At 42.1% G+C, this 12,734-nt stretch overlaps 1 protein-coding gene across 1 annotated transcript in view; it reads right to left on the bottom strand.

Annotated features, from left to right (window-relative positions):
- The window catches only part of fbn1 (fibrillin 1), a 73,164-nt gene that overhangs the window by 39,797 nt on the left and 20,633 nt on the right, over window positions 1-12,734 (bottom strand). Inside the window, exons 8-27 of the mRNA XM_085405136.1 lie at window positions 12,500-12,625; window positions 11,300-11,425; window positions 10,124-10,276; window positions 9,666-9,866; window positions 9,078-9,230; window positions 8,880-8,999; window positions 8,669-8,794; window positions 8,328-8,450; window positions 7,309-7,431; window positions 5,070-5,222; window positions 4,512-4,565; window positions 4,252-4,377; window positions 4,041-4,166; window positions 3,833-3,952; window positions 3,338-3,475; window positions 3,181-3,231; window positions 2,954-3,079; window positions 2,638-2,865; window positions 2,418-2,543; window positions 988-1,116 (exon numbers count right to left, since the gene is read on the bottom strand). Of these exons, the coding sequence (XP_085261262.1) occupies window positions 988-1,116; window positions 2,418-2,543; window positions 2,638-2,865; window positions 2,954-3,079; window positions 3,181-3,231; window positions 3,338-3,475; window positions 3,833-3,952; window positions 4,041-4,166; window positions 4,252-4,377; window positions 4,512-4,565; window positions 5,070-5,222; window positions 7,309-7,431; window positions 8,328-8,450; window positions 8,669-8,794; window positions 8,880-8,999; window positions 9,078-9,230; window positions 9,666-9,866; window positions 10,124-10,276; window positions 11,300-11,425; window positions 12,500-12,625 (2,628 nt within the window). The remainder of the gene's footprint in view (window positions 1-987; window positions 1,117-2,417; window positions 2,544-2,637; window positions 2,866-2,953; window positions 3,080-3,180; window positions 3,232-3,337; window positions 3,476-3,832; window positions 3,953-4,040; window positions 4,167-4,251; window positions 4,378-4,511; window positions 4,566-5,069; window positions 5,223-7,308; window positions 7,432-8,327; window positions 8,451-8,668; window positions 8,795-8,879; window positions 9,000-9,077; window positions 9,231-9,665; window positions 9,867-10,123; window positions 10,277-11,299; window positions 11,426-12,499; window positions 12,626-12,734) is intronic.

Here is a 12,734-nt window from a genome sequence, read left to right on the forward strand (position 1 = left end):
AGCCATTCAGCGCTAGCCATCGGCAATCGAGGCAACATTAGTCTGTGCACGTGTTTGCTTCACCATAGAAACCCACCGGACTGACAACTTCAGAAGTTCTGTTTCCATTTTAACAAAGACCGTGGGACTGGCAGTCACAAAGTACTTGTTATATCTCAGTCAATATAACGGCATGATTACGTTATTTCAGTCAGCCTGCAAACCCATTCAGTACCACCAGTTTATGATTGTAGTTCTGCCCACATTATTTCCATTTCCAGCTGCTTTTTTGCCACAGCAGTAAATTTTGCTTTGCCAATTTCTGGCTAATTACGGCTCTTCACCAACAAAATTATTGACTCTCACCATTTTGTTTGTATGACTTTTCCAAGATATTTAATCAAACGGCATAAAAAGGCAGACCAGAACAGAAATAGACCATTTTTTCACTAGAGTATTAGAACTTGAAGCTTCAAATAAAATTCATTTTGGTTGGGCAGCTGATTGTGTGCGGGTCCTTCGCGTGCAGGTCAAGTATAGCATTTAATAAAGAGCTATTATGGACTAGCTTTGTCAAGCAGTTGTGACCACATTGGGCTGCCCAGACTAGATGCTTTCAACACCCCGCGGGGACTGAAATTAAGTGAACGAAACTTTCATTTCATTTCGATTACATCATCTTCTTCAACAGTGAGGTCCTGGTCTGGCATACAAGCCTAGGCACCTCATCCAGAGATTATGACCCATGGGGGGGACGTGAAGGAGGTGGCAGGCCGTCACTATACTTTTCAACCTGGCTGTGCTCCACTCAGACATTGTCCCTTTAACAGGGTATATGAGAGAGCTGTTAAGGACATCAAATTACTCAGTTATGTCCTGACAGATGAAATGATTTCACATGAAAGCATGCTGTCGTCTCTGCATATTACTGAACCGGATCATATGAAGATGAGGGGGTATGCATAGTCTGAATCCTCAGGTACTGCTGTGTGGGGATTCAGTGCTCACCCATGCAGTTTTTCATCATCATGAAGCCACTCTCGTATCCTTCAAAGCACTCGCACTCAAAATCTCCAGGCGTATTCATGCAGGTGCCCGGTCCGCACAGGTCCGGTGAGATGCGGCACTCATCGATGTCTATAAGAAAGGAACAGAACAATGCAGCAAGTTAGATATTATCCATAAAACTGCACTAACATTCACGAGTAAAGAGAGCATATTTAATGTATTTATTTATTGTAACATAAGTAAAAAATAAATAAAATAGAGAATTTATTTTAAGCGGAGGGCAAATTAACATATCAAAGCACAGAACGCTTAAAAATAGTCGACTACATGAAAGTTAAAGTATACAATAAGATTAAAGGGCCAATGAAAGCTAAAGGTCTGATCCCTTTTGACTTGAATCCACATTTTGAAACACTTAACTCAAACCATTTGGGCTGGGATTTCCCTCATATGGGGTTAAAGGGTCCCAGATATCATTTACTCTGTCTGGGCCTATAAATTATTTCAGAATAAAGAAATAGAACTTAAAGGCATTTAAACCTAAAGTGATGTGTGCACAGTGTTGCAATGTAGCTAACCAGACTGCAAGGACCGGCTCCAACAAGTCCCCAAAGCTAGCCAGACTCCCATTAGACTGAATGAGATGAATGGAGGCAATGTCTTTGCAACACTTTGTTGTAATTAGTGCTGGCAGAGGGATTCAGAGAAAGCGGAACTGATGAAGGATGGTTAGACTTGCAGAGACATAATGGAGCAGCTGACATACTCCAGTCAACAATAGAATTTTAATTGTAGCTAAAGATTATTTTCATTACAGATTAGCTGTCAAAAATGTTCAGTAAATCATTCTTTCATATATGTGAGAAATACTGAAACATGCTGATCAGTGTGTGACCAGAGCCCATCAAGTAATCCATTAAGAAACTATCTAAGAGTTTATTTTACAATGAGGAGGAGATGTTGCTCCTGAGTAATGGGTATTGTTTGTGGAAGCCAGCTGAGGGGCAGCCAATCAGAAGAAAGCAGAACGCTTAAATAAGCAAATGCCCTACAGACGCTCGCTGTTTAAATATAGAGGTTGAATCAGAGGTTGAACAGGGCGGGCCATTTATATGGATACACCGTAATAACATGGGAATGGTTGGTGATATTAAAGTCCTGTTTGTGGCACATTAGTATATGTGAGGGGGCAAACTCCTCAAGATGGGTGGTGACCATGGTGGCCATTTAGAAGTCGGCCATCTTGGATACAACTTTTGTTTTCTCAATAGGAAGAGGGCCATGTGACACATCACTTATTGGTAATGTCACAAGAAAAACAATAAATGGCCCACCCTGTATAAACTACAATAACAATAAATTAAGAATTTATTTTAATGCTTTCATGCCTTGACCAAATGATATGACCAATCAGCTTCAGTTCTACTCACCAGTACAATTCCTCTCATCAGAGTCCAGAGCATAGCCGTTATCACAGCGACAACGAAAGCTACCAATAGTGTTTCTGCACCTCCCATTGGAGCACAGCGTGCTTATCATCCTGCATTCGTTTATATCTGAGGTGCAGAACAGAGAGATTAAAGACACAGGTGAGAGGTAGTTGATGCAACAACCAATAGCAGTCTTTGCTATTTGTGAACAGTGCCACACCTTTAAGGAAGGGCCTGCCGTTAATGAAGTCACCCCTGTGCGAGAAACCTCGGCCCCGAGGACAGAGCTGGTTAAATTCCGGAGTGCCTTTTTCCGGGCATTCATCGCATTCAGGGCCCCAGGCCACACCCACTGAGCAGCAGCAGGCATCTACACGGTGCCGCCCCGGGATAGGAGTCCCGCAGCGCTCATCCTCATGAGTGAGGTAGCACTGCTCCGTGCGCAGGTCTGGATGTCACAAACACACATTTAACATGTATTTGATATAAGACTATGACGCGCTATAGATTGCACAAGTATAAAGGACAGCTACTACCGATGCACATCCTGCCACTCATGTCAACAGTCATTCCTGGAGGACACTGGCAGTAAAAGGAGCCCGGTGTGTTGACGCATTTGCCATTGATGCACACTCCAGGAAATACCTGACACTCATCCACATCTGAAGGTAAGCAGAGGAAAAAAAGCATCATCAATCTGAACATTACAGGAATAAGAGTGGAAGTCTGATTTTCCAGAACCCAGCATCAAAGCAGCACTTACCCTCACAGACGTTTCCTTTGACTCTAGCAAAGCCTCTACTGCAGATCGGATCTAAACAAAGAAGGGCACATAACACGGTCCAAATCAATGAAGTCATCGGTTAAAATAAAAACTATATAACATAAACTCATATCTAAAAAAATCAGCGATTGTCCACCTTTTTCACATTTGGCACAGGGGCTGTTCCAGGCTTCTCCCAGTGTGGCACAGCAGTGGGATTTCAGTGTGGCCCCGTTGATGTTGACCTCACACCGATCATTGATCATCTTCAGCCAGCAAGTGCTCTTAATAGTCTCTGGTTTATCAAACAGACCTCAGAGTTACTAGATAATCAGTTTACATGAAGTAACTTGGATTTGGCTTTATATACAGTATGACACAGTGCATAATATCGTTTACATTCAATTAATCTCCTTTGATCGTTGGAAAAAAGGAATGTGCTGATTGGCTTACAAGCACTGGCGTAGCACTAATTTAGGGGCGATGCATTGGGTTAAGGTTCAGCAAAAGTGAAGCAAATTTTCATTTTTCATCTATAATGATCTAATTATAATTGGTAGGACTGAATCAATCCATACTACAGTGTACCTTTTTTAAACTTTTTTTCAAATACACAAAAAATCTATTGGTAATGTATTGGTATAATACTTACCTATGCACTCCAGCCCGGTGCTGTCCAGGGAGCTACCCGCTGAACACAAGCACACAAAGGACCCTTGGCTGTTCACACAGTCCCCATTTATACAAGGGCTAGACTCACACTCATTGACATCTGTGGGACACAAAAATGAGACAACAAATCTGAGACACGGCAGATGCAGCTACACTGCGCCGCACAAGGGAATGAAGGGGTCTCTGACCCTCGCAGACGTCTGTCTCGGGATCAAAGCGAAATCCCGTCGAACACTGGCAGGAGAAACTCCCCGGCGTGTTCCGGCACTGACCATTTTCGCAGAGCAGCCGGTTCATCAGACACTCATCGATATCTGAAATCACAGACAGGGACGCGTGACGACACTGGCTTTTGAGATCAAAGCTGTAGACAAGGACATTACAGAACAGTCCACCCACCAACACAGCTTTTCCCTGTCAGGTCTACTTCAAAACCTTCATTGCAGGTGCATTTGTACGTCCTCAGCATGTTCTCACATACTCCGTTCTGACAGATGTCAGGGTCGAGGGCACACTCATTAATATCTGCAAAAACAATAAACCGCTGAACATATCTGCAGGAAAAAAACCCAACAAACTCTAAAAAAAACCCTCTTAAATATGCGCAGCACCACTTGGTTTCAAGGTTGTCAGTGGTTTGAGCTTATGTATTACATTACCTCGTCCATCACCGGTCGTTCCGATGCCAGTGGGGCACAGAGCCAGGAACTCGGCTACAAACACACACACCACAATTTGCTTGAAAAAAGCAGCAGCAACAACAGCAACAGAAGTAATATCACATTTGCCAAAAGCCATTTAATACCATGTCATTATCCATTTACATGCTTTCTCATTTAGCTTAGATGTGTACAAAACAGGCTCTTAATGTGGTGCAGCTCTGGCATCTTTTGATACCGAAACCTTAATTGGCACAACTAATGAGAAGTGACTGGATTATGTGTGTGTGTGTGTGGTTGTGGACATGGGTTTGTGTGTGTGTTTGGTGGCTGTCAGTGTTTCCAAACTGCGGGAATCACCGTCAAACAACTTAACTTCATATTTTTGTGAAATCTAAGCTGGCATGCAGAGGAGATGCAGTGTTTCATTTGGTCATCCTCACATCAACGGGTGTGTTTCGAATTTTGCGCAAACTGTGTCTGTCTGCGTTTGCATCTGTCAAGCAGCAGGAGGTGGTTCTATATGTGTAAAGGTTGGGGCAATTTGAATAGCCGTACCAGAGCTTTGTGGTGGGCACGGTTGGCAGGGCTCTCCGTAGGCGTATTCTGTGCTGGCACAGCAGCACTCCGACTTGGTCACAGCCCCAAAGAGAGGCTTAACACACTGCCCTCGCTTGTAGCCGCCGTAACACGTACTGCGCATGTGCGTGTCTGTTTGAAACAAAAATAAGACAGACAGCATGTGTGTGAGAAACCGAGATGAGGAAAGAGATCTCGAAAGAGACCGAAGACCAAGCAAAAGAGAGAGAGCGAGAGAAAAGGAGGAAAGAGGCCGCAGCTCCAATAAACAACAACACTGGCAAAACAAATGGTTGTTCTCTTTTCACAATATCCAGGGATTTGAGGAATTCTCTCGCACTGATATCATTCTGACAAATGTTCACATAGACCAAACAACAGCGTTTCGACATTTCTCACACAAAGAGATATCATTTATGAAAATGCAAAACAAATCTTTCAAAGGGCTCCTCCGTGGGACCGGAGCAGAAGGAGAGACAGAAAGTTCTTTGAGTGCTGATCAACATGTGCTCAGTAACTGCAGTAAATGTGCAGGAACAGCACAGGTTGATGGTAAAGGTTAATATGACGTGAATACTCTCTGCTTTATCACGTTCATCTTTGCTGAATTTTAGCACAGAATGGGAAAAAATATGTACGCTTGCTGGTAAACATCTGTAGACAGTTGTGGGATTAACCCATCTTACAAGTATGTTCAGTCTGTGCTTTCAGGTGCTTCGAAAAGTGGAACAAATGCTTTCATCACCGGCTTGTCCTTTGTTGGTTAAAACGGTCACATGTACTGAAGTCTTCGCCAAAGCACTTAAAGTTCTTTTACTTATTTCTTTCTTAATGTGCTGGTTGTTCCTATTAAATATGAACAAATTTTCAAATATTGACATCATGGTATGTACAAGTAATCAAAAGCAAATTTTCAGTCTGCTCTAAACAGTTTCAGACAATGTTTTCTGTTCTTGGACTTGTGCAGTACAAAGTCTGGAGCCAACCATCATTTTTCATATTTTTCTTACAAAGAGCCAGATTTCTTGTATTTTTTTTAAAGTGTTCTTGAGCAGTAGTTGTCCAGTCTTAATGGAGGTCTTACAGAGATTTCTTTGAACATTGGCTTCTTTTTCACTCTACACTCCTGTTTATGTGTTGTTTTCTTTTCTGTTTGGTTTGGAGATAAAGTATCTGAATTTCAGGAGTGGGACCTCCAAACACGCTCCTTCCGATTCTTATCTGTATATGATCCCCCAGTTCGACAAGGTTTTCGTGCCCCAGCCTCCCTCCCCTTTTCGATTCTTTCACTTCTTCACCTCTATGTAGTACATGGGGATCAGCCAGGCCCGGGAGCCGCCGCCAGTCCCCTTCGAAACAAACCGCAGCTCCAGGACATGGGCCCAGCGAGTGAAAATGCACATACGAAATAAAAAAATGCACCTCAAGGGTTGAACCAGTGTTGTGTCTACACATAACAGACAACTTAGCAAAGAGACAATTTTAAAGTGTATCTTTATGTACCTTGTTACTAGCAGTCTATCAAATATACAATCTACAAAAAAAGTGAAAGATAGTAAAGTTTAATGGGTATAAAACTGTTATTCTTCACCAACAAGGTGATTTCCATATATAGCCAAGCACTTTTCATATCTTGGTATGCTGTGCAGATGTTCTTAGAAACTTGAGGAAGTGAATGAACTTTCCTCAGAAACAACTTCAGTGAAAAGGTGGCTGTCAAGAAGTCATTATTGAGGAAGGGGTACAGGTATGCCAAATTACACAAGAACTGGACCAAAAATCTGGACCAACAGGTATTTGGGAGTGATGAGTACAAATCTGAAACTTTAGGTTTTTTGGTTCATCGGTAAGTACAAACGTCAAGAGGTACAACAGTCATGGATTGGCCTCCCAAGTGCCCGGACCTCAAAGCTGTTGAAACAGTGTGGGATCATCTTGACAGTACAGTCCAAAAGTTGGAAGAACTTTGAAAGAAGAGCTTTGAATGTCCTTCAAGAAGCCCAGAGAACTATTCCTGGAGATTACTCAAAGAGATTACAAGAAAGCTAAATAAGAGAGTTCAGGCTGTGTTGAAGAATAAAGATGGTCACACCAAATATTGACTTATTAGAATTGTACAAACTCAACTTTTTGCTTTATTTTTAAAAAAAGAAGAAAAAAATGGTGGGATTATTCTTGACTCTTGATCACGCAATTCACTCTAGTTCCATGTACTCACCAACACAGACCCGTCCATCCAGGCCCACTGCCATCCCGGCCATACACTCACAGCGGAAGGATCCCTCAGTGTTGACACAGTGGCCGTTCATGCACATGCCCGGAGTCTCACATTCATCGATGTCTACAAATAGAGACAAGAAAAAACACTTCTGTATATATCTATATCAAACTATATACCTTTCTCTTCACAATATTACGAGGTAAGAAGATAAAACAGATTGAAATAAATAACTGATTAAAAAAATGCAGCCACAACTCCTAAAATTTCAGCTTTGACTTCAGCTAAGAAAATGTTCTGTGTTCTCTTTGTTTTCTCACTGTGTTACAATAATTACGATAACGAGCATACACCATGATAAAGCATGCATGCTGAAGTCTGTGTTTATGAACGTATGTGTATGATGTGTATGTGTGTGTTCTGTTTGGGTGTCTTGGAGGACAGACAGACTGCGGAGAGAGACAATGAGGCCCCAGGGCCCCTTCAGACTGCACATTTCATTAATGACTGCATACATCAGCACATTTCAGCCACACTCTACTCTCCTGTTTATTTATTCTGTAATGACTTAACCAGGTCAGTGTCTCTGAAATCAAACGTCTGTGTCTGAGACCATGAAACTCTAGTTGCCATCTAAGGTTCGACATAGCTTCGGATGTTGGCATATACAATAGTTGTTGGCTATTACAGCATATTAAAGCACATAACAAGAAAAAGCCAAATCGTTTTTTCTTCTTTGCACTCAACAAGTTTAGGGCAGGCTGTCTGCTGAAATCTCAAAACAGGCGGGTCCCAACTATCCAACTATGTCCAACTGGCGTGCAAGGAAGCAAAGGGATTTTTCCAAGGCTTTTTAGGGGGATTTTTTTGCCCTGTGTGTTAAGAGTCATATAACAGAGCTATTAACATGCCAGAGAGGTAGTCATCCTCCAAGCTAGGCGAAAATGCAGTCAAGAGAATATCTTACTCAAAATACATTCTGCTGATGCTTCACTTTGTGGGCTTTTGGACAAACGTACCTACACACATGCGTCCGCTGGTGTCGAGATAGAACCCAGGTTTACAGATGCATCTGAAGCTCCCATCTTCATTGATGCACAGTCCATTGAGGCACATGTTCCTGATCAGACACTCATCCAGGTCTGTGGACAAAGAGGAACTAAATGATTTACCCTAGTTTACTCTAGTAACACTAGAGGTTTACTCTAGTAATAATTATTTTCAGTGATTGTGCATGATTTCACCCATTATGGTTCATGCTTCCACCACCTCTAACATATCCATGGTCCATTTGTCATAAATACTAAAGGAATCTTTACCCCATAGAGTAGTAAGTGACCAACATGAGAAGTTAACAGACCTTGACAGTTTTTGCCATCTTGAGAAATTTCAAATCCAGCATTGCAGACACAGTGGAAGCTGCCTTCAGTGTTCACACAGCGGCCATTGTTGCAAATACGACCATTGGCCACACACTCATCCAGATCTGGCAGGGAAAAAAGAAACAGATAGCACAATAAACATACACACTCTTAAAGTGCGCATATGTTGCATGTATGTAAATGTGTAACCTCGGCACTCGGTTCTGGTTGAGGTCGACTGGAATCCAGCAGGACACTGACAGATGTAAGAGCCGTCTGTGTTCACACATTCTCCGTGCGCGCATGGGTTCTTCTCGCATTCGTTATCATCTGGAAAGCAAGCATGAAATTTAACAGCCAAACGCATGCACTTTGAGTTTTGTGTTAAGAAAACTCGTCAGAACTCACCGATGCACTCTCCCCTTCTGTCCAGCCTGAAGCCCATGTTGCACTCACAGCGATATCCAACGCCTGGCGTGGGGATACATCTGCCATTCAGGCAGAGGTTACGAAAGGCCTGGCACATATTGGTGATATTCTGGGTTTGGATAATTACGGGACCTGATAGAACAAAATCACGCGAGCGTTTTTCGTCAAAACGTGAGGTAATATAACGAAAAATCGTATTTTTGTTTAGTTCAACATCTTAATTTACAGGAAGTGTAGCCAACACACCTGTTTCTGGCATATTACACATATGTAGTTTTACATTGCCAGATAAATCTCAACACTGCAGTAGTATAATAGTTGTGCAAAACAGTATGTCGGAATTTTTAAAGCCAAAGATTTTGGACATGTTTAATATAACTCTAAATACTACTATGCAGTTGTGTAAGGATGGTTTCTTTGAGAAAGGACACTCACTGCCATTCATTTTTTAGTTAAACGGTACCGGTTGTTTGTATATCAAAAGTTGGACGTTGATGGCAATCCAAGATCAATTGCAGGTTGAACATGCAAACATGAAGCAATCACGGGCAGAAAGCTGGGACATACCTGGCCTAGGTATAGGTATAGGTTCTACAGGTGGTCTAGGATAATCAGGCTGCACAGGTTGGACAGGGACCTTGATTGGAATTTGAGGAATGTCAGGCCCAGGATATGGAACCGGGTAGATGCTGGGTATGTCAGGGCTCCCTGGGACACGATCAGGTATCGGTGCACTGGGTATCTGAATGCACAGTTTCTGGTGCTCTTCTATAACAAGCATATTTGAAAAGCAGATAGAGGTTAGCTCTGAATTGTCTAGTGTGTGTGCGAATACGTGTGTACAAGTGAGTTTGTTTGTTAACTTGCATTTTATTCTTTGTAAAGTTTGTTTTTGTTGTTTTCATTGTAAATCTCCATAGATTCTCACAGATTTATTACATTTTTATTAAGAGCACTGATTTTGAGTATAATTAAATAACAATGCCACAAAGATCACAATACTTAAGCCATGTGAATGACTGCACCTGTTCCACGAATGGGGCACATTTCAGGGGTGGACCCATCAGACCAGCAGCGTCCACTATCACAGCAACACTGCATTTTGGTCAACAGCTGTGAATTTTGGTTGGCGCAGCGCCCGTTCAGCAGGCTGGCGTAGCAATACCCACCACGAGCATCTGTGGGAAACGACACAGCAGGAAGTCGGTTAAACTAACCGCGCCGCATGGAATATGGCATGTGCTGTCTGCGTGGTGAGCAAATTGGCAAGAGTACAATCAGAAAAAAAATTGTTGTTTTTGCTTCAGATTTTCCATCATTTGGAAGGTGGAAGCCACTTCCAATAGTCCTCATTTCCTATTTATATGAACCCTTCCTTCATCCTGCAGTTTTTGGCACTGTGTGCCAGCATGACTCACACTCAAGTTGCGCATTAACATAAATATATCATGTTTTGTTTCACACCCAGACCATCCGGGGCAGATTTCATGTGGAGAAAATGACAGCCTAAACTACAGATCGCTTGCTCCAGTTCGACAAGATGTCAGGCACAGAACTGCTCGCAAGCAACCACGAGGTCTTAAGGGGGTCGGGCGAGAAGTGTGACTGCATGAGAAACAGACGAAAATGTTTTGGGCAAAAGTTTTCTGGAAACGAAACACACAGACATTCCTTCCTCAGGAACACGCTCTCCTGGGGGGGAGTAATGTGACTGCATGGTTGCATATGTTTGTGCGTGTGTGCTGTATGCACGTGTATGTGCAAGAGGCTGCTCTGACCTAATTTTTTTCCTGCTCTGGTTTTAGGGCGAAAATGAGCTTAACTAGGAAGCATACAGGAGTTTTCTTTACGAAGACGCACATAGATTTAGCGTTTTCCAGCTGTGTAGAAAGTCACCTGGAAATAAGACTTCATTTTACTTCTCTCATCACGTGCTCGCCACAGCTTGAAGAGAGTTTAACTCAACAAGTGACTATTGACCTAAATTCTACCAGCTGGAACTTTGGAGAGCTTCCTTTCTCTGCTTTCAGTGCCAAGAAGAACCAAAATAGAGTGGAAAAAGGAAAGAGAATGAAGCAGCATCTTTTGCTTTGTCTCCTATTTTGTCATGCCTAATAATGACTGCAACTATGAACACAAGCAAATCACACGCAATGAAACTTGCAGCTCTTTGGAGTGGAAAAGCGGACAGGTGGACTCACCTATACACCTGGATCCATCCACTGAGGTATAAAAGCCCTGGGGACATTTGCAGAAGTAGCTGCCGACAGTATTAGAGCATTCACCCACACCACAAATACCTGGAATGTTTGAGCACTCGTCCAGATCTGCGAAAGAGGAGAGGAAAGTGAAAACTATCTTGAAACGTGAATTTCTCCAAAACTAGAGCATGCGTTGGCAGGAACAATGGAAATGAGGCATTGTCACAGGATATCAAATCCAGGGACCTCCGTACCTCTTCTGTTAGCACCATTAAACACCAAACGCACACCATGGAGCACAAAAGTCTGCAGGAATAGCGCTGTGACTTCGACACATTTGAAATATTTCTTACAAAGTGCAGAAGTTTTCCAGTAATTATTTCTGGGCATTAAAATAGCACACATAAAGTAAAGAAGTGCCCGATTACCTTTACCTTTCTCTGAGCTTAGGCCTTGAAATTATTACATACACGCCTAACAGACAATACATTTCGCAGGATCGATTTAGGCCTATATTTGTGGACGAGTAGTAAAAATTTTCCAGCAAAAGCATTAAAATCCATGTGAGTCCCACAGCAGAGGGAGAAAAACGTGTTTTTATCAAGTAATCCTGAAACTGAGTCTAATTAGGATTCATGGTGCAGATCAACCATGTTGATTACAACTGACAGCAATAATTAATGCTAATAACGAATTTTAATAAGGTGAAACATTCAAAGCAATAAAACAGAAGTATTGTAAAGAAGAGACGTAAGTTAATGATGAGTATTTCAATAAAACAAACACAATATTAGCCTCCCAAATCTAATGTCCATACCAGACTTAGTTAGTCTGGAGCAGCAACTTACATAGTCTAGCTTTAACATTTGTATAGAAGGGGGAAAATTCTTTTCAAAATTCATCAGCATTTCTTTCAAACATCAAAATTGAGTGTTACATGGGGTTACTGAGAGAAACCAGAGCGCTGCTTTGCTTTAATTAGGCTTTTTTCAAGGGAAGGGCAAAAATGTGGCTTATGTGTGGTCTTTCCTTACAAAGTAATAATCAGACTACCACGACTGAGGTGAAGTTAACCACATCTTGGCGGATGTGGCTTTTAACTGTCTCAACTTTTACGGATTTAAAAAATATCCGAAAGTCTACTCTGTCATTCAAGCTGACACCGAAAACCAGACAGTTCATGGCTTCACTGTTGCTTACCTTCACATTTCTGCGAGATCTCGTTGAACTTGTGCCCAGCGGGGCATTTACATTCAAACGATCCAACAGTGTTGATACAATTTCCGCCTTGACAGATGCCAGGGATGGCCTGGCACTCATCCACATCTGTACATGCATATCACAGAATTAATACTCTAACACAGACATTATTGTGGTAAAATAAACTTAGAAGAGGAGCAGGAAGTTAATACACATGCTGACTGAGTTTAACGCA

This window comes from Rhamphochromis longiceps, linkage group LG1 (assembly GCF_057381845.1).
Source record: "Rhamphochromis longiceps isolate RC_006_pf linkage group LG1, R_longiceps_female_GT1.1, whole genome shotgun sequence".
In the NCBI taxonomy this organism is placed as follows: Eukaryota; Metazoa; Chordata; class Actinopteri; order Cichliformes; family Cichlidae; genus Rhamphochromis; species Rhamphochromis longiceps.